This window comes from Rissa tridactyla, chromosome 4 (genome assembly GCF_028500815.1).
Source record: "Rissa tridactyla isolate bRisTri1 chromosome 4, bRisTri1.patW.cur.20221130, whole genome shotgun sequence".
Classification (NCBI taxonomy): Eukaryota; Metazoa; Chordata; class Aves; order Charadriiformes; family Laridae; genus Rissa; species Rissa tridactyla.
Genome location: NC_071469.1, coordinates 43,998,982 through 44,020,279, shown reverse-complemented (window position 1 = coordinate 44,020,279; position 21,298 = coordinate 43,998,982). Strand labels below are relative to the sequence as shown.

The 21,298-nt window shown below is 37.6% G+C and overlaps 1 protein-coding gene across 3 annotated transcripts in view; it reads right to left on the bottom strand.

Annotated features, from left to right (window-relative positions):
• ZNF106 (zinc finger protein 106) overlaps positions 1 to 21,298 on the bottom strand; it is a 43,924-nt gene that overhangs the window by 22,100 nt on the left and 526 nt on the right. For all 3 annotated transcript variants that reach the window (XM_054199805.1, XM_054199803.1, XM_054199804.1), the window contains exons 2-6: positions 13,103 to 13,188; positions 11,711 to 11,772; positions 6,200 to 6,397; positions 1,978 to 4,077; positions 531 to 1,155 (exon numbers count right to left, since the gene is read on the bottom strand). In XM_054199805.1, the coding sequence (XP_054055780.1) occupies positions 531 to 1,155; positions 1,978 to 4,077; positions 6,200 to 6,397; positions 11,711 to 11,772; positions 13,103 to 13,156 (3,039 nt within the window). In that variant the 5' untranslated portion in view covers positions 13,157 to 13,188. The remainder of the gene's footprint in view (positions 1 to 530; positions 1,156 to 1,977; positions 4,078 to 6,199; positions 6,398 to 11,710; positions 11,773 to 13,102; positions 13,189 to 21,298) is intronic.

Sequence of the window (21,298 nt, the reverse complement as noted above, 5' to 3'; positions counted from 1 at the left end):
TTTTTTTTCTCCTTTGGGTAAGTCCAAGACAGAAGAGTGAAACAAATTCAGATTTAAGTATATCATTTTAAGTATATAATTTTGTAAAAAGGGTTGTCTTTCCTTGCTTGACCATAAAACCAGGAACATCTAAGGAAAACAAATTTCTGCTACAGCTTAGCTTCCATTTACGTTCTGAAACACCAAGATCCTTGCCACAACACTAAGTACTTCCACGGATATATTTTAATAGCTCTCATTTACCAGTATAGCATGTCAGTTACCAAATCAAAAGTAAAGAGCATTTGCCATTCCTACTAATTAAAAAAAGATTAAGCAGAAGTCCTGCACTAGGAAGGCAGAAATGGAAAAGATTGTTAAAGAAAATTAAGTCAAACAAGCAAATTAGTTTGAGGCTATCAATGTACAAGACAATGAAATGGAGAAAGCCCTTCTCGCAGAGATCATTCCCAGGTTGAATGACCATTGACAGGGAAGAAAAAAACCAACATTTTTTACCACATCAAAGCTGGACAAAATTGCACACTTACTCCAGTTGCTCTTCGTTTCTTTCCAATTCCTTGGCTGTCATTCTGCTCAGTACCAGATGTGCAGCTACTGTCCGTAGCTGCATCTATGTTATTAGACACTGCAAGAAGTGAAGCATTATTTGAAGCTGGACGATTTTCTTCAGAGATTTCTAGTACGTTTTGTTTTTCAAGAAGAGGTGTTCTCTTCTCTGGGCTCTCCTGGTCTTGTTTTGTGAGGCCTGTGACCTCAGAAGTGGCCTGTAGGCTGTGTCTTCTTCCACTAGTCTCAGTTCTTTCAGACGTAAATGGTGACAAAGGAAGAGAAGACGTCTTCCGTTTCAAGTCAACCTCAACGTCAGTGCTTGCCTCATACCCAGATGTTATGTGATGTGAGTGGCTGGCTGCAATTATTTGCCTTTGCCCACATTCTTTTGTTTTGGCTTGTTCACTGAAGAAGCTATAAGCAGAAGGATTTCTATCTGCAATGACACTGCTTTCAGAAAAGCTACGTTTTCTGGCTGAGCCAGGCACTGCTAAGGAAATCCCTTCCCACTGGAATCCTTCCAGAGTAGACAGATCAGATTCTTCACCAAGTTCTAGACCCTCTTGCTCGTTTTGAACAAGAGGCACCATTTCTATGCCAAACCTTTAACAAGATAAAAAGAAAAATAAGTACACATGTAACAAGCCAGCTAAATCTAAAAAAAAAAAAAAAAAGCCTTCCAAATGCACATTGCTGTTTTAAGAGATCTGGCCACTCACTACACTGGTATTCTGTGCTTTCTGTCTCATCTGGTAATGGAACGTCTTTTGTGTATCACAAAATGTGATTTAGTGGCTAAGAACTGACAGCATGATTTCCAAGTCAGAAATCATGTTGGCGTAATTATTCCAAACCAAGTTTGGAATAAGAAAATATAACATCTTTTCAAGACACTTCAAAAACTTCAGGTTTATAGAAAGTTTCAACAGTGAAGTATTTCCTTCCTCTAAACACAAAACTAAACTGTGTACCAAATTAAAAGATTAATATATGAAGAGGGAATATTTATTCTGCTTGCACCAATGCAAGCATTTCTTGTAGTCCTGAATAAATGAAGAAATAAACAACTGTCACAGCATTGTTCACATCCTGATTGCATTTTCACATTCTTCCACTTACTAGAACTTGAAAAGCAAACGTATTGCTACTGTTCATATTCAGATATTGAGCAACAATTATGAATCTATTAGAATCTTTTCTAAACAGACTACTATGACTTATTTATGGATAGACATCCACAGCAGCGAGCAATCATAAAAACTCAAAATTATTTATATACGCAAAAGATTGTGGTATAGCAAGCTTCATTCTGAAGTCTTAGTTTTAGGATTCTGGAATTTGTTTCAGATTTGGAGAAAAGCAACCCTCTCCCCTCAACACACACACACACACACAGAGGCATGGTTAGATCTGAAAGCAACCAACCTTGGTAAGCCTTTGCCAAGTTCCTGTTTCTTCTTGGTTACCTGCTGGATGACTTGATCCCAGTTTACATTTCGCCGGGAAGCACTAAGAATCTGCCTGAGGGTGGGTTTAAGCCCCGACTCCTTCTCAGTCTCACTTTTCCGATGGCCACTCACATTCCGAATGCGCCGTGCGTTATTTAGATTGGGCTCTGGAAGATGTGTCCCGACTTTGCTCTTCAGACTAATATGTCTTGTCAGGTCTCTTTGCAGAGAGGCAGGGAGGCCAAGTTTGCTTAAATCAGGAAGAAGGAGGCCTAGTGACTGGCTTCCTCCTTTTTGCAGCTCATGATCTGAAGGATTTTCAAAACCTTCCATTTCAAAGTGATCATGTGACTTGACATGCTCTTCATCCCCTTCTCCCTCCTGTGAGGAGATTTTCAAATCCACGTGCAAACGGTCCTGACCGCTCGATGGAGGAACTGTGGATTCCCTCTGGAACGTAGAATCTTTTAGATCAGCACAAGAAATACTTGAAGCAGTCGGTTTTTCATCATCTTCCTTTTCAGAGGTGGCAGGTTTACCTTCTGGAGTGTCACAGGGTAAACAAGAACTAACAGAAGAACCCAACTTTTCAAATTTTGCTTCTGACTTCTCACTTCCCGTTAAATCATCATCACTCACATCTTCTAATGTATCTAATCTGAACTCGTTCTTTGGCAATGCTTTCCCAGTTTCTTCCTTATTCTCGTCACTTGTATCCTTGCAAGATGTCAAGGGAGCATTTTGCAAGGAATGGTTAGACTGAACATCTTTGGGGTTTTGCTCTGCTTCACTTAAGTTATTAACAGGCTCTCCAAGATTGCTACCAAGCGTATCTTTGTTGTCATGTAAGTTACCAGCACATGCACCATGCAGCTTTGATGAATACGAGGAGAAACCGTTTGTTTCCAAATTCAGTGCATTCAAACGATTCTGCTCTTCACCACTAGTTGACGATAACAGAAGCTTGACATTTTTTAGGAGACTGTTTGTGTCTTGCTTTGGAGAAGATAACTTCCTGTCTGTGATATTCAGAAGAGGGGATTTCAGTGATGGCATCGTGTTACTTTTGCCATCATCTTTGTCAAGCTTTTCACCACTGGAACAGTCTTTCATTACCTTGCAAGAATCAAGGTGATCTGAGGTTACATTAGAAGGGGAAGATGCTTCCCATTTTTTAGGTTTTGAAAGGCTAACATCGGCTCCACAAGTTTTTCCTTTCATTGATGAATCAGTAAGCGGCATTAATACAGAATCCATTTTATCTGGAGTTTTAGAAACACTATCTTCAGACCGTGGCTGCTGCTCTGCAGCTTTCTGGGATGGGTAGGGAGTCCAGCGATATATTTTATCTCTGGAAGGACTGCCACTTTTTCCACTGGCTCTTGAAGTTCTGCCTTCTCGTTGCTTCGACTTACAAAAATCCAATGCCCCCTCGGAAGGAAGTTTATCACTAGTAAAATCAAGTGAGTCACTCCTATTTTTTCGATCTCTATATGGCAGAGAATCAATATCTTTCTCCTGTCGCTGCCATGCATATCTTTCCTTATTATATTTAATTGGCTCTAATGAATACGTATCTCCTGAGTTTCCAAAATTCCAGCCATTTGCACCATGAGAACTAGATTTCCAGTTTCCTCCATAACTCTTGGAATTCCAGCTGGAAAAATGACCTGTTCCTTCTGAGTGCCAAGTAGAGTTTCTCTCCCTGGCACCGTGATGCCAATTTGATGTTCCTCCTCCCCGCCCACTTGGATGCCAAACATTTCCAGAATTCCCATAGCTATGCCGATTTGAAGAGCCTCCTGAAACATTTTGGTGCCACCCAGAGCGTCCTCTTGGGACACCTGAATGTCTGTTTACACTAAGGTTCCTCTGAGAGTGTGAAAATTTGCCTTGTCTAGGACTAATATAATCATCCTTTTCCCACTTCCAGTCCCTTTGTGATGCATTATGATGATGCCACGATGACTGATCATAAGCTTCTCTTTCTTTGTAAGTAGCTCTTTCTTCTCGCCTTCTCTGTGATCTCCTATCATCACATTCTAATTCTTGGTTTGCACAGCTTGGTTCAGCTTGCCTATAAAACAATTGAGAAAAACCTAAATTCTGATGCCATTCTACGGAAACCAAAAAGTCTCATGCATTTTATTTGCACTGGGAAGAAAACATTTCCTTTTTTAAATAGAAAGAAACAGAGATAACTTATCTAGCTGCTTTATTGTTCAGGCTTCTGTAGTATTTGACTTTCAAAATGAATGTCGTACTTTTAATTTATTTCAAAATTGCCCATACAAGAACAACTGATTTAGTGCAGGGACAGGGCAGTAGACTAATTCTTAAATATTTCTGTTCAACTCAGAAAAGATTATTCCTTTCTATTTACTAGTTATTGAGCTATTAAGAAACAAACAAAAAGAAAGCTTCTTTCTGTTGTATAACCTTTGTAATTTGAGTTATCTTGAGAAATGAAAAATTCGTTAGTAGTGAGATAATTATTTTTGCCGAAGACTATTCTTTCAGTGTTAGTTATTCTACTTATTGTAGAAAACAATTGAGATCATGTCTCAGTTTAAAAAGCTTAAGTTAAAACACAGATGTAATAAATCCACAGAAGTTGTATCTCAGATACAAAAATATTTTGTCTTGTTTTAACCAACAGACTCCAGCAGACCACAGCATGCAATGCTGAGTCTGTATGAGCCTCCCAGAACCACTATCTACTGCCCTTTGGAGAGTGCTTGTGCTTGGCGACTTATCATGAACACGTGGTAAATTACCACATGCACATTTAAAGATAAATGCTACCTTAACACCGACAGCTATTCCCAGGGTCAGCAGTCTAAATGCTCTAAGTAGTTATTCTACCAAATGAGGAGTTTTATCAAAAGTGTTTCCAAAAACTGATTACAGAAATGCTTTTTTTCTGACATTGAAGGAACACATTCAGTTTAGATCCCTGGACAAGCAAGACAGGAAACTTTCACGCTAGTGCTTAAAAACGATTGATTTGAGTAAACTGGAAATTCATATTGTACCACCTTTTAAGCTTTCAACACATTCCAGTTTTGCTAAAAGATGCACAAATAATTACTCTCTAATGGGAAATGGCCTACTGCATAAGATAAAGTGAGTTCTAAGACAAGAATGCAGAGAAAGAATGTCTATGTGATACCGTTAAATTCTAGGAGTTCACTCAACTAGATTATGATCTAATGGAAACAATTTTCTGTATTAGTAACTTAATCCGTAAACTTTCTTTTGTCTCCCCCCTCCAAACCGGCATCCAGCTGAGAGAGATTTTCTAAGATTTTAGTTGCCTCAGAATACCACTGTACTGACAGCGTTTTACCATAAAAGCAGAAAAAGTGACGTTGTTGCTACCTACATCGACCAATATGAAAACACAACCATCACGCAGTACAGGGACACCCTAGTATGACAGGATGATGTCAAAATCAGGTAATCTCCACAGATCTAGGCACTTGGAGGTGCTAACTGAAATTTCTAGCCACAGCAAGAACTTCTTTGAAAAATCACATGCCTCTAATACCATTGCCATGCCATAAATCTATTCAAACAATATATTCACAACTGGAACATCATATTAGCGATGCACACTTGCAGAGTCACGTGGAAGATAAATGGCGGTACTTATTACTCTCTGCAGCCATCCATTTGCTAGTAAGCCACCAGAATTATGTTTAGCTAACGGTAAGCAGTAAGATAAAACAGGTAAGAAATGTCAAGGATTATGGGATTTTAGTGTGACATTGACAGAACAATCCTAACTCATTTTAAAACCAGACAGATTAAAGTTTTATAACAAAGCGTGTTCAGCAACAGTTTCTAAAAGGCCAGGTTCCTACAGACACCCTGTGCCCCAAACAATATTAGCACTACTGACAGATTTATTAAGCCTCTCAGTTAAATGGGTATCAAATATTAAAATAAAAACATTAGGGCTCTCAAAACACAAGATTCCACACTGGGGATTGTTTTTATCAATATAAAACAAGAATATTGAGCAGAATCACATTTACATTTGAAACTACAGTATCTACGTAGGTCTCTTGCATTGTTCTTTTAACAAGTACACTGGTTACAAGTGGTTTACATTTCACGAGCACCTAAGCGTTAGGAGCATATCCCAACTGTGTTAAAAGCAAATCTACGACCTAAGAGGAGAAAGGAAAACTCACCGGTTCTTTTCCTTCCTTTGCTTGATTAGTTGAATGAGTTCTTTGTCAAGGTATTCTTCTTCTGCCTCTTCTTTCTCTTCCTCTTTTCTGTCATGGGCATCAACATTGTCTTTGTGCAGCTGGCTTGAGATGTGCTTGGCATATGCTGACAAACCCACCAGTGTCACCCTGCACACCCGGCATTCGTGGTTGCTATCCCTAGGAAGAGAGGCAGAGGGTGGACTTTCAACTCTGCCAACAGGCATGGCAGGTATCTCTTGTCTTACTTTGTTTCCTCTGAATGTGCTTGTGTTCAAGGCAACTAGGTTTTGCTCAGTATATTTGTTACTTGAATTCTCTGGCTTTTTCTTTCAAGGTCTAGTTTTTTGATGGTCAGTTTTTAAAAGATTTTTTTCCAACAATCAAGAGGTAAAAGACTTGGTAATAAAGCTGCATTAACTGGGGGGAGGAATTCTTCTTGAATTGTTGTACTCAAAATCTTTTCAGAGGAAACATAGTGAGCGAGGAGGCAGAGTGGAAGGCTTACAGAGCTAGCAGGAGCTGCTCTGAAGCCCATCCACGGTGCCAGCTGCACTGAGGAAGCCTGGTGACAGCTTCTACATTTAATCCTTGCCTTGAGCCTTCCCCCAGTGAAATTTAGAAAAGGGAGGAGGCAGTACATGGATACAGCCAATCCTGACACAACATAACCTAAACTGGGACAGCTGAGACTGCTGCCTGGAATCCAAAGACTCCACAGCACTGCGAGTGATGGGAGGGTGTCTTCAGTTCACTGTACTTTATTTGGTTCAAGTGTGCATGAGATCTGCTTTCTACTTTAGAGGCCTTATCTTAAAAAATACAGAAATTATTTCAGCTGGAGGAAGTGGACAGCTGTTCCAGACAAATGGCTTTACTCATGTTTCAGTGAATACTGGGTTAAGGTTACAGTATTTTTTTTTTTAAACCTTTTTTTTTAATATAAATTCAGATTTCTAAAAATGCCTTATTTGTTCTCCTGACAAATCCTTTCAATACTACACTGTTAAGGAAATACTTTGTTAATAACAAACCTAAACAAGGAAAATATGTTCACCAGTTTAAAAAAAAAAAAAGTGAGGAAAAATCTAATGAGCACAATCCACTGCAAATAATTCAGCAGGACCAAGTTAGGACTCCCTGCCTGCCTCCACAAGGCTTTCTTCATAAAAGCGGATCTGCGTACCCCCATGGCACACTTGAGACCAAAGTCTTGTAACAGCAGCATTGGAATACACACACATGGCTGGGGTTCAAAAAAAAAAAAAAAAAAAAAAAAAAAGGATCCATAAAGGAAAAAGGCAGACATGAATCCCTGATCCCTGTTCTTTAGAGAAAAGTTAAAAATAGAATGAGAAAAAGATCAAAAGATGCACTTTCACTCAAGATATTAAGCCAACATCCTTACTGGAGTGCTTGTGCTTAATGGAAGTGTCAGCAGCTATCTTTTATTTATCCTAGAAATCTGTAGTTTTCCTACTAACACAGTTGAGATATTTAACCAATGCAGTCATTCAGGCCCAGGTAGAGAGGGGTTTATTTTAAATAGAGTAATTAATAAAAATTACACTTTTTACATTTAATTTTTGTGTCTTTTGCAGCCTAACTAATTTCAGATGAAACATTTGGATAAATTTCATTTACAAAGCCAGTAGCTTACAAATTTAGTCTGTGTTTTCCAGAGAGGGGTGTACTTCATTTTGCATACTTCACACTCACTAATAATATTCAAATATTCAAAGCTCAGATAGCCAATATATAGTATCTCACTAACCCAATAAACATAACCTAATACAATCAGCAAATTTTCCTAATGCTATCAGAAGGATCCTCTCCATATTCATAAATGGCACAGCTACGTGTTGCTAATAGGACTTATTTTTAACTTAGGTCATTACAGAAGGCAAACTGCAAATAGGAAGCCGACTTCTTGCTGAAAAAGGTGCTCTTTTTACATAACATTCCACTTGAGCCATAGGGACACTTAGCAAGAAGTGTACCTCAGTGGTACTAATTAGGCTTTAAGAGAACAATCCAAATCCTTCATAAGACCCGTGTTTCAATTCTTTCATAAAACTTTCATCATCCTCATTTATAGACTTTATAATAAATAAATGTAAGTTTTGCTTACTTTGGACAAAGCCAGTGAGTTAGCAGCTGGCCTATGGACAAAGAACTTGTTTCTATCACTTCTAATTTGTGAGTTACTAGTTACTGAGCTGTGATTCTTGTACCAACTGATAGTCTGGAAAGAAAAGACCTCAGTGGGTAGTGACTAGAATTCTCTGTCCTGCTCTTAACCTATATGAACCTAAAGAAAAAAAAACAACACTATTTTTTCCTATGCGAACAACTGCTTTAATTGAAGATGAATTGGCTGGGAGTTAAGATAGTTAGAATTAAGGGAATTTTTATTTCCTCCACCCCTATTAATATCAGCCAGAACTGGGCACGCTCCAAGACACACACTGATCATGTTTACACACTTCCCCACCACACAGGAATGCCACACAATTGTAGTTGTTCAATAAGAAGGCCAAAAGTAGTTCAAAATAAACAGAACAAAAGTATTCTCAGTATGAAAACATCCAAGAGCTTTATTTACTGGATGTGTACTTCAGATGGCAGACTCAATATCCCTTGTATAAGAGCAGTATTTCACTTTCAATTTAAAAATCAAGACAAAAAATACCCACTAAGCTTTGTACTTGGCTCCTTATATATCATATGGAGTAAGACTTCAAGAAGAGAAGAACCTCACAAAGTTTCAGAAAATTATTCTAGCCCTCAAGATTACTAAATTAACTTTACAAGGAGAAAAGTGTGAACCAATGTGTCCATTTCCTTTACTTTTTCCCCAACGGAAGTCTAAAAAGTGACTTCTAGTTGGATATCAAATTTGAAGGCAGTGAGATACTGATATTACACACTTAGGTGGTATGATCCTCTGTTACACAATTCAACCACACTCACAAGGCTGTTGCTTGTCCTTCTTATTTTCCACTTGGAGCACCTTTTGCTTTATAAGGCGCTAAGAATCATAAAAGACTTCTACTAAACTTCAATGGGAGGAAGAAGCAGCACAGAGGAAGAGAACAAGGCTGCTGCTGCACAGTGAAAAATGAAGTTCATTATTAGTTTTGAGAAGAAACATCTTCTATGCGTTCTTCCAAAAAAAATAAGACACTTACCTTAATAATAGCAAATGTAATGCTGATGAAACAAAGTTAATTTAATTTCAGTATTATGGAAATGGAAAACCAAGAATTGTCAGATCACTTGCAAGCCACTCCAGACACAATATGTAACTTCTAGAAACTACTGTTACCTTCAAGAGTCATGAACAAAAAAAAAAAAATATATTAACTTAGAAGGCCAGAAATAAGATGGAAAAATATGTGAAATTTTAAACTGGAATCCTCACCACTTTCTGTGGTAAGAATCTCAGAACCATTGTCAGAAGAAGAAAGTCCAGAACAGAAACACGCTACAAGTTAGCTGACCAGAAGCCCTATATCAGTGTTTAGTGCTGAGGACGTTCTGGTTTCTAAGCAATCCCTTCCCAGCTGTTCAGTAACAGAACAAATCCGTTTCACACCCAACAGGACAGATACTGAATAGCATGACACACTTGATTCCAGGCACATTTTCAGAATGTTCCTAGCTCCTATGACCCCATTGTGTGAGGCATTGCAGAGAAGAAAATAAAATTATCTGGGTTTTTTTGGTTCTGTTTTAGTAAGTAGCTGAATTCAGAACAAGAAAAAAAAAATCCCAAGGATAGGGCTGAATAAGGGATGGCGATGTCAAGGGAAAGAAAGAAGAGGGTGGGGAATGTGAGGAATTTATCATTTTTATGCCCTCCCTCTTTACTGCAAAGCAATTTTTATTCGAAAAAATGAAATAGCTTCCAAGAAGCTACTTTCATACATTTTCCAGTGTGACACAATAACAACTTTATTAATCTGAACAAATTGAAGATTTTCTGAATCCTACTAAAACAAATTTAATTTCAAGAGGAAAGATTATTTAATTTTCTTTCTAATATGTTTTAACACTTTGACAGTCCACACAGCCCCTGCCTAAAGACAGGCTGATGACAGAGATTCTGAAGGTGGAAGTTGTTTTCCCAATTTACTAACCTATTGTGAAGGCCTGGACCCCTGGACAAATTAACCAAATATTCAATGGAAGCAGGAATCAGACAACAGAGGTTATTTACTGACAGTTAATATGCATTTCGAGGTAAACTGTATATTTTTTACTTATTGTCCTGCAATAAGGGTTATTTTATATTTTAGAGAGACAATTTGAAGTGTTAGCAGATATAAGCGGGCATACACATATGCTACAGATTTTCTCGAATTCTTAACCTAAAAACATATTAGGTTGCTGATTTAGATGAACTACAGCAATACTTCGCAATTATACACAACAGCAGTATAAAGTACTATGCAGCTGGCTCAAACAAGTGTCTTCAGCTGCGGCACATATGTAGTACAAGCCTGTACTCCAAATGCAGACACTTCTCTGCAGCTATATGTATGCTTTGCACATGAAAAGTTACTGAAGAGAAATAAATTGCAAAGTTCCTCTAGTTTTGAAACATTATAAAACAAAACAGTTTAAGAATTCTACTAGAATTCAACTTGGCACAACTTAACTAGCATTAGTATCCCATACCTCTAAGAGTTGAAAGAGGATCACTTAGTCCTTTAAAAGGTGTTTAAAAAGGATTTGCCATTTCCATATAAAATTTGTGCTGCAAAATGATTAAGAAATTATTCTGTAGGTCAAATACTTAAGTGCAGACTATTTGATCTCTCTGGCTACCTCAAAACCCATAAACCTGAAAGCACTTCTAAGTAAGCGCACTCTGGTTACACACTGATTCCATATTATCAGGATATTTGAATACCCCTTAACTCCCTCCTCCTGCTTTCCAAAGGTTCTAAATAAAATCAAGGACACCAGAAGGAAAACACCATCCACCATGGTTAGGTGCCTTAACCAAAAAACTGGACCAGGGTAGAAGAGGACAAGGCAGTCACTCAAGCAGATGCAGACTTCACATCCAAGATATTAGTCTTCTCACAGTGGTCTAAAAGATCAACAATTGTTTCTATAGCATTGTAAAACTTTTAAAAAACATTTTAAAAAGGAAAATACCAGTGTTCATAATTCTGCCAATGGCAGAATGCTTGCAAGAAACCAAGCACGAAACTGCCAAGACCTAAAAAACATGTTTTTTTAATTTTATTTCACTGCAGTCCAGGTAATACGGGAAAGCTTTCTTCCACATCACTGCTTGCCTCCTGAATTTTCAACATTAAGAGAACATGTCCGTTGTCAGCTTTATCACAAGGCATGCAACTAAGCGATGCATGAAAATAAGTTGTGCAATGCAGCTTGTATGGGAAACAGGACATGAATTCTTCCAGAATATGACATACAAACCACATAGAGAGGAAGGATGCAAGATTGTTCTCATACCTTCCCTTCAGGTTTTCAAGTTCTCTGTGGTGAAGCATGCTTCTCATGTGTTCTTCCATCTCCTTCAACATGGGGAAAAAAGTAAAATCGGTAAAAAAAAAAAAAAAAAAAAAACAGGTGTATCATATTTGAAAAGCTCACTTTTGAGAACTCTCCTGCCTTGCAGGAAGATGTGCTCTACTCCTGTAGGGCTGTAGCAGTTGCCAGTCCCATTTTGACCATGAAAGCACAAGTAGTCTTACTCTCAGGAAGTCATATAATATTACCTTTCCTCAGGAAGGACGCACACGAGTCATTAGAATTCAACAGAGAGGAGCAGAATTCCAGGAGACAAACAGGAGTGCATGTAGCAAAGCTTATTAGACTGATTTTTGACAAATTACTGTTGATCATAATTTTTATTGAAAGTCTCATTGATACCACTCTCCAGAATCATAATACTTAACACAGTTTTCCTGTGCACTCTGAGCAGTCTCTCTGTATTTGTATAATGATAAAGCTGTAATTTCATCATCACATACTATTTTACTCTGCTAGATGCACTTCAGAAACTGAGATGTGCGTAACGTGTCAGTTTGTAGTTTCCAGCAACCTTGATACATGAACTGCAGTGGTAGTATAATTAATTGCCTATGAAAGACAGCTGCTGTAAGAGAAAGAATGTTCATAATTCAGCAAAAGGAAGCAGTTCAGAAAATTTAACTTGCTCTTGGTGTTTGAGCCAAAGCGTTTGGAAACTTTGAAAGAACAGACACTAATCACTATCCTCTTCAGTCCTTGCAATCCCATCTGCAAAGGGAAAGCAACGTCTTCAACCTTGAAGAGTTGTGTGAATTAATACATTGGTATTTGCAAGATATCCATGTGCCATGTGGGTAAGGTCCGTTAAGAAACACTCAGTTCCAGTGCAGGCATTGCAAGATATGCAGTGTATAGAAGATAACACACCGAATTTATGCATTAATGAAAACACATGCTGTGCTGCATAATTCCACATTCTGTATTTCCGTATGGAAAGAGATCTCCCAAAAGGAATTAAAAAATTTGTGTATTACAGTACTCTTAACATAGCACAATTTATAGCCAAACGAGTCTGAGTGCTTTTCACTTTATTATCTTTATACAACAATATGAAAAAAAATAATCAAAGACTTCAGTATTTTTAACATTCAGAATCAAGCATACTGCCCAGCTCATTTCAAGAAAGATACTCTAAAACACATGCAAATATATTATTTGATTTGTAATGGACCTGCATCAATAATATTCCTGCTAGAGGAAGAAAAAAATCCTCATACTTCACACAATTTTAAAATGGAAGCATTTCCTACATTTCATAGTAGTATCTTCATAATGATATCTACCGATAGATGTAAAGCGTTAATGATTTACCTTTTTTGAGTTGTACACAATGTGACATAATATGCATTTTCGTTCTCGAACCATGCTTGTTACTCTGGAAAGATCTTATCCCATGCCTGCAAATAAAAGTAATTTTAAAAGAATCAACATTCAGGGTTACTTTTTTTTTTTCATTGATCTGTTTTAGTAAGGAAAGTAAAAATAAGTTACTATTCAAGAAAACACCTGTGCTGAGTTTCTTTAAGAGAATACATACCCCTTATGCATAATCATTATTTTTCAAAAAAGATAAGGTGGTTCTGAATAGTCATCTAAAACAGCTATAAAAAAAACCATAGCCTTCCCTTTCTTTCATTTTGTTCCTTGTCCTCCAAGACATAGCACTTATTCTACAAGCAAATAAAGATCTGTAGGAATCCTCTCAGCTACTCAAATCAGATTAACAAAACACTTTTCAACTAGAATGATGAGAGGGAGATAAGGAATTGGGGAAACAAAGCAGGTCAAACTCAGATCTTTATTTTGGTATGCAGGTCAGCTCAAGTAAGATATTTATAAGGCCCTAGGAAAATGAAACGAAGGCCATTCATGACATCAAAGACCACCGGTCTTCAAGGTTTATTGGTCCATTTATTCACTATAAAATAAAGCCTAAAGTGATTTAAATTCAGCATTTTTCTCATTAACCTCCATAAGAACTACATGTATATATGTACTGAAATACTCAATTTAGTATTTTAAGATACATTCTCTAACACCATGCTGTACATGGGCATCTTATGTATTTGAATCATTAATAAAAGTTATTGATTTTCATTAATTATTCCCAACGGTACAAGATTATTCAAAACTTTGCACCATAATATTAGACATTTTAACACTGGTCTTAAGTAGACTTGCATATATGCAAATGAAAGCAGCATCAGCTCAAATAAAATGTTGTTTTGTATTTTATCATAAAATTGAATTCATTGGGAGAGCAATTGGAGAGGTATATAACAGTCTAGGCTATAATACAGAGACGGACATGTCTGCATAAGTAACAGAGTATAATCTTTGAGCTTTTCTTTCTCTGAAAAGACACTAAAATACAGAATGATCAAGCATTATAGTAACTTTTTATTGACTTGGCAAAGGCAGTTCCTCACCCTAAAGTGAAAAGAAATAAAAATGCCTAGTGAAAAGAAATAAAAATGCCTAGTAGTAAAAAGATATGTACCTCCACATAAAAAGACAAATCCTTCCAAGCTTTGCTATCTTACATTAGTCAAATTCAGAGATAACCTAGCTAATACCACCAAACTTAACCCACCAGAGCCTTCTTCAACAGATCACCTCCAGAGCTCACTCTACAAAGTTAATTCTAATTATTTACCATCAACCTTCTGTATCAGGGCCATCAAACCCTCCAAATCTGGTACTAAGAAGCTGCGAGCAAAAGGCAAGAACTGGATTTTTACCAAGTCCAGATTACCTAGAGTTAAGGCAGCACTGACATTCAGTGGTACTGTCCAACAGTAAACAAACAAAAATAAGCACTTAAAAACACATCCTTTCTTTTTCCAAAATGCAGTTCTTTGACAAATAACTCTTTTCCTCCAGATTTGTATGTCCATTTACAGTTAACATATGCACCAGCATCTGTCCAGCCTAAAGGGGAAGAGAATCGCAATAGCCTTTTCACCTTTAGTTTCTTCTCTAAAAAAATCCACCTCATCATACCAGTACAAACACACTTAACACACAACAGGAGATTCAGTCATCTTCTTATGGTCCCCATCTAGCATTCCTAGGGTTCCATTCTTGATCTCACCTGATGGTGTTTAAATACGCATTCCTAGCTTTATCACATAGGCACCTGATGTACTCGAATCATTAGTAACAGTTATTTATTTTGACAAATCATCCCTGACAAAAGTACAAGATCATTCAGAACTTTGCACCAGCCTAGGTCATATAGAGCATGCATATAAAATTATGTGATAATGTGCATGCAAGGTCAGAACACAGAAGTTTTGGAGCAAAGCATTTTGCAATCATTTGAAAACATATATAAAGAGTATAACTTGTTTCAAAACTTATTTAAACTGAGACAGCAGCTAAGGAAAATTTAAGCTAATTATGAGTAGAGATAGAAAATGAGATAGTTCAGCCTTATGGTTTTCCAATAGGTTATTAGGTGAGTATAGTAGCACATCATCAACATACTGTTTATACACAGATCATCTGTGCAGCTCCAATGCAACAGAGCTAAGAGAATTATTTATGATGATACACAAGTGACAAAGGTTTAGATGCCTCCCCAATATAGGTGTGCTATTTTAATGTGATTAAAAAGCAAGGGTGCTAGTCCTTGCACCAATTTCAGATATTTCCTTTGCATTAAAATATTCTCTACTCCCACAACATTCTTCACTAGCAATACTTTGTAGTTTAGCAGAATAATTCCCTACATGCGTTCAGGATCTTGTTCAAGATTACTTGAATATTTACAGAATTCACTCTGCACAAGAGTGGAACAGCAGCATGGGACTTTAGTCAGGAAAAGCAGGCCAGTAAAGCATGGTGACTTGCTCACAGCAGTTAGCACATAACATGAAAGAGCTTTCACAAGTAAAGCTAACATTACACCTGTTTTGGCTAATTAAAACATATAGTAACTATACACGATTACAGGAAGAGTTTTAGGCTAACTGCCCAATCAACTGGTCATTACTTATGACAGAGTACTAAAAATACTAATGGAATTCAAATGCTATTGGATGTCACTATGAAAAGTGAAACTTTCACCTCCACAGAGAGAAGCACTCAAAGGCAAGGACTCAGAAGTTCAGAGATTTAGTAGATGCTACAGGGTCTGAGAGAAGACTGACCCACGTTCTATTTCCAGATCACCTCATGACTTACTGTCTACATAGAGATAAACCATTTTCCCTCATCCTTAGCTTTCTCACAAATCCCGCTAAGAAACCCAAGGCTCACTATTAAAGTACTTCAGTTTCACTGTAAGAGAACTTTCATGAAGTACTTTGAAAAGCATTATAAATTCAAGGCATTCCCTCATTCACTATGCAACAGCGACAAGAACCAGACAGCTTTTGAGCCATGTAGTCAGTAATGGCATTTCATCTCATCACACACTGTTCTGTTCAACCACAAAACTGAGAAACTTCCTAAACATAGCTTTCTCTACATAAATGCAGGCATATTTGAATTCTTAACACAAAAAAAAATCCCATACTTTAAACACCAAACAATCTTCAAGCTTTTACCAGATTTAACAGTTTGTACTATTGAAATCACCAACTTGCTGCATAGCATAGGAAATTACCTCTTATGGGACCTTAATGGGAAAATGACCTACTCTAAAAATGAGCATCAAACTGCAAGCAAAGATAAGGTTTTGCCAAAAAGAACCCACCACCATATAAAAGAAAAACACGTCAACAGCAAAATGTAAAGCCTTCAAACAAATGAGATGTTACAACAACTTTGTATTTTGAGGAAACGTAACTGTTCAGCGAAGAGATGCATTTTACAACAATGTGATGTCAATGCAACTTGCCCATAGGCTGCAGCTGCCCAGAGCCTGGAAACCCCACTGAGTTTTAATCAACTTAAGCAAGTCTGCTACAGAGATTTTAGAGAACACTTCTCACAAGTAAAAATAGCCTACAAAGAAAATAAGGCATTAGACTACTTCCTGCTACAACATCCATTTGTCCACAGTTATTCAACCTTACCGGATAACATACATTAAAAATGTACGTCAAGGTTAAATCTGTTACAGAGCAGTGGTGGAACACTGACTATATAAAGCCACAAGTGCCATGGAGTGGCGCGGGCAGCCCAGCATTCCAGCTGCCTAGAAATCCTCAGGCGGCCTCAAAGAGCTCAGCAGTGCTGGCCTGTCTGAAGGCCTGCCTAAATGCTGCACGTCCCTACAGACAGCAGTGGAAACTCTACACTTGACAAGAACCGGAGTCTAGAAGTTCACTGTGGCAGAATGCTTTGCAGCAACGTGCTCCTCAGTTCCTCACAGGGATGTTGTTCCTTTTGTTTTAGTGACCTCTCCTGCAGCAACCAATTGCACACATCCTAGTTGAGCTGTAGAACAGTAATACAAGCTGCCATAGACATAGGAGAGGAGAGCAAGGAGGAAAGCAGCAACTCACCACAAAGCGCATTCATAAAAATCTTTCGTTGGCTGATGGGAGGAAATGGTGGACACAAGCTCATTTTGACTTGGAGAGAAGCCTCTTGCTCAGAAGAATTAGGAACGGCAGTGTATTTAGGCCCTGGAAAGCACTTAAACAACCACTGCTAAATTAGACCATAAGTAGTTTGATTATCAGCATAACTTATTTTGCTAATCTGCCAAGAAGCCAGGCCTTTTCACAGGAAAACCTGGAGAACCCCACATAGGCCTTTAAAAGCTGCATCCAGCCACCTGTTGTGATAAACAAATGTTACAAAGCAATAACAATTGCTAATCTAACCAAATAATAATTTAGTAAAGCCTAGTAATAGAGCAAGATTTTCTTAGGGAAAAATTTTATCACTATAAAACCATTTCCCTGTATTACACACTGCTCCAAACATCAAAGTCCTGTACCACTGTGAGAATGCTGTACAAAACCAAGTAATTCATCATAACAAGACTGAGGACTATGCTCAAATTTCATCACCTCGAGCAGAATTTAACGTGGAATAAAGCACCGACATTCAAAGCCTATCTTTCCTTCTCAGATTCATTGCCCTTGAGGCATCTGAATTCACTATGCATCCACTTGCTAGACTGTAACTTTACCAATTACCTTAAAATTACTTATGGGCATATATAGGAAGCACTTTAATCTTTCTACTGAGATGCAGATCTGTACAACTTCACCTGATCAACAGCCAGAAACTTAAGAACTTACTAAAGTTAAGTCATGACTAACAGCATTATTCTCCTCTAGCACACTATCATGCAGTGTACAAACTACTTTGTAGTCACAGGGTTTGTTTTTTTTTTAAAATGGCAAAGGAGATAACTTTGCACAATATTTAAAATACTTGTACCACAACTAGGACTTTTAAGGTAAATTCCTCCCTGCTTTCCAAGATTTAACTTCATCCTCATGACAGACTGAGGGTACTCAAGACCCCACAGCAGTGAAAAAGCACCACTGCACAGCAAATGCTATAACTGGGTGGCCAAGTGCTCAACTACTTTGACATAGAGCCAGAAGAGAAGAGTTATTTCATAGATCAAAGTTCTTTAAGTTCCTGTTAAAAGCAATAAAGTTGACTCCACTAACTAACCTACAAGACATCTATCAGAAACTGTTTGCATGCTATCCCATGAGCATGGCTGGCTTTATATAGGGAAGGCATACTGGAGATAAGGAGACTGTAGAGAAATACCTTAAACAAACAGACCTGTGCAGGCACAGGAACACCTGGCATGAACACAGAGTTTTCACTGATATGTATTTTTACTTCAAGTAAGTCTAAGAATGAGGTCTAAGAAGAATAGATATACCTTAAGTCACAATCAAACTGCATCGTCTAATTCCCTATATATAAGCAACGTTAATAATTTCCTAATATCCGAACTAAATTTTTCTTGCTGTAAACTGAGATGATAATTCCTTCCTCGTGAAAGTAAATACCTTATTGTTAACTTGCTTGTGATAGCTTTTTACGCGCTGGAAGATTCAGGGATATACACTGTCCTAATTGGAATGGAGAGCTGCTCAGCATCATTGCTGTATGCTGTCATTTAGAACACCTAAAATCCACCCACCTGGAAAGCTTCTGCTTTCCCCTGTACTCCCAGTTCGTTTTTAGACATATGCAAACTCTTTCTTCAGATATTTTTCTCAAATACCACATTTCCTGAGCCGATTAAAATTCCTGTTCCTCTTTCCAAATTGCTTACAACACTCTTAAAAAAATGTCCCAAACTGGAAAAAGTACTCTTAACTAAGACCCCTATCAGCACCCTTTGGAGAGGGGCATTCTTTGTACCCCTACTACCATTACGCCTCAAATATAATTGCTAATGATCGAGACAAAATCTAATTAAGAAGCAACATAGTGATCCACAATATGTGGGACAGATAACCTACCTGATTTACATATTTATGTGACTTAGATATTTAGATATTTATGTGACAAAAGAATTCACGTCAGCTTATTCTGACAACCTTGTGTCAATTTATAAAAGGTTCTTCAACAAACAAACCCTTATAAGAACAACAGAAATAAGCATAAAATTAAGTGGTGGGTAACATTTGTCTGTATGTTTTTTCCCTTCCTAGGGTATTTAAGCTCATAATACCCTTCACAGGTATGCATACTATGCCACTTTATTGGAAGTTATGAGCAAGGACTCAGAAACCAAATCAAAACAGACCACTCTATACATCCCATCTAGTGCAGTTCCACAGAAGCAGATACCTGGCATTGGCAAAATGATGCAGGTTCCCTAAGAAGGATCTATGTAGATGCAAGAGAGCTCATAGAAGAGCATTCAGTCATCAGGCTTCTTCTATTTATATAGTCACTACAGAGTATTAAGAGTCACTGGAGAGCGATTTGAGGTGCTCAAACCAAGGTAGTTAGGTCACATGTCAGTGTACAGAGCTTCGGTGCCAAGTAAATTCAAGTTAAGGATCCCAAACATTAAGACAGCAGTCATTAATGACCAGGCAATAGAAATACAGGGGTCTGTCTGAATTCTTACACCTCTGCAAGACAGGTGGTTTGCCCCAGGGCTGAACATTAGAGGCTCCATCAACTTGCAATTAAAATGTAAAACAGTCTAGGACTAGATGAGAAAAATCTACACTACAAATATGAAAAACATTTTCACAAAAACAAAGAAGTTATTTGTAATGCATAGTATCCTCTTATTTTTCTATAATCAGCTTGCGTCAGATGACATCTCAAATCTTATGACACCATCTGGTGGCAGAGTTCACCATCTTGTGAAAGATGATTACCAGAAGTTAAAAGGAATTTGATTGCAGATACCTTATTAATTTTGTCTTTACACAATAAAGTGGAAAAATGCCTTAATTTTACCTAGATGAAGTTAACTACAAGTCTTAGCAACCCTGTACACAATTTGGATATGTATTTGTAGGATAGAGGCCACTGTTACTCTCTGTACTGGATATCAGAGCCCTGCATAAATTAAGATGTATTTAGCTGACATCTCTTCAAACATGTGATATTCTTGGACGTACGGGCTAGAAGTTACCTGAAGTTTGGTCACAGTGACTCAAGTAACAGACTAACATAGTTTGGCTAAAACCAATTATTTGCCTGAATTGAAAACTCTAGAACATAGCACCTATTTAACAAACTTTACATTAAAAAAAAATAAATATCCATCAATAGAACATATGTGGTGATGCAAATGCAGCTGCCTTTTACTGCTAGTTCAACTGAAGTGAAGCAAAGACTAAAAAAAAAAAAAAAAGGTAACACGGTTGCCTTTAACAGAAGGGACTTCAGGATGGGAATCTGTTCTCCAAGGTAAGTTATAAAGCCACCCTACATTACCGTGTAGAACCTGCAATATTCATCCCAAATACTGCAGTCCTAATGGGGGGAGAATTTCAAAGTTCAGCAAAACTATTAACCAATTTTTTTGACATCTTAACTGTTTTAGACTAGGACCTACCAGTTCAGCAAAATGGTCATTTACTTTAATATAGTAATTGAGGTTTGACTGAAAGTAGCAAGTGACAAAAGAACAGAAAAAAATGGCAAAGATGTAGGAAAAAAGCAGCCCCAGGGACTCATGCTGAAAACAAAGTCCATCAAACCACATTGCTCTTCTCTCTCAGGTCACTCCTCAGAACTCATCTGTTCTACAAACTTCTTTAAAGCTGCACTTCAGAAGGGGTAGGATGGAAGGTGAAAAGGAAAATTTCTTACTTGCATGAGACCATTGTTATCAAACCACTATCAATAAAGTACAAACTTTAATCACCAATGCCACTTCTATCTAATGTTCATAAGCTTTTCTGAGGTGAAGGCCATAAATTATATTAAAAACTGTTCAGGGGTGCTTAAATTTGCATGTGAACTACCCTGCTTGCAATGATGAATGCTTACTTTTAAATATCTCATATTTCATTGTACTGTTAAGGCATGTTTCACCCTATCAGTCCCACTCGGTTTAAGTTACCCAACGTTTGTCACCACGTTCATACATGCTTTCACTAG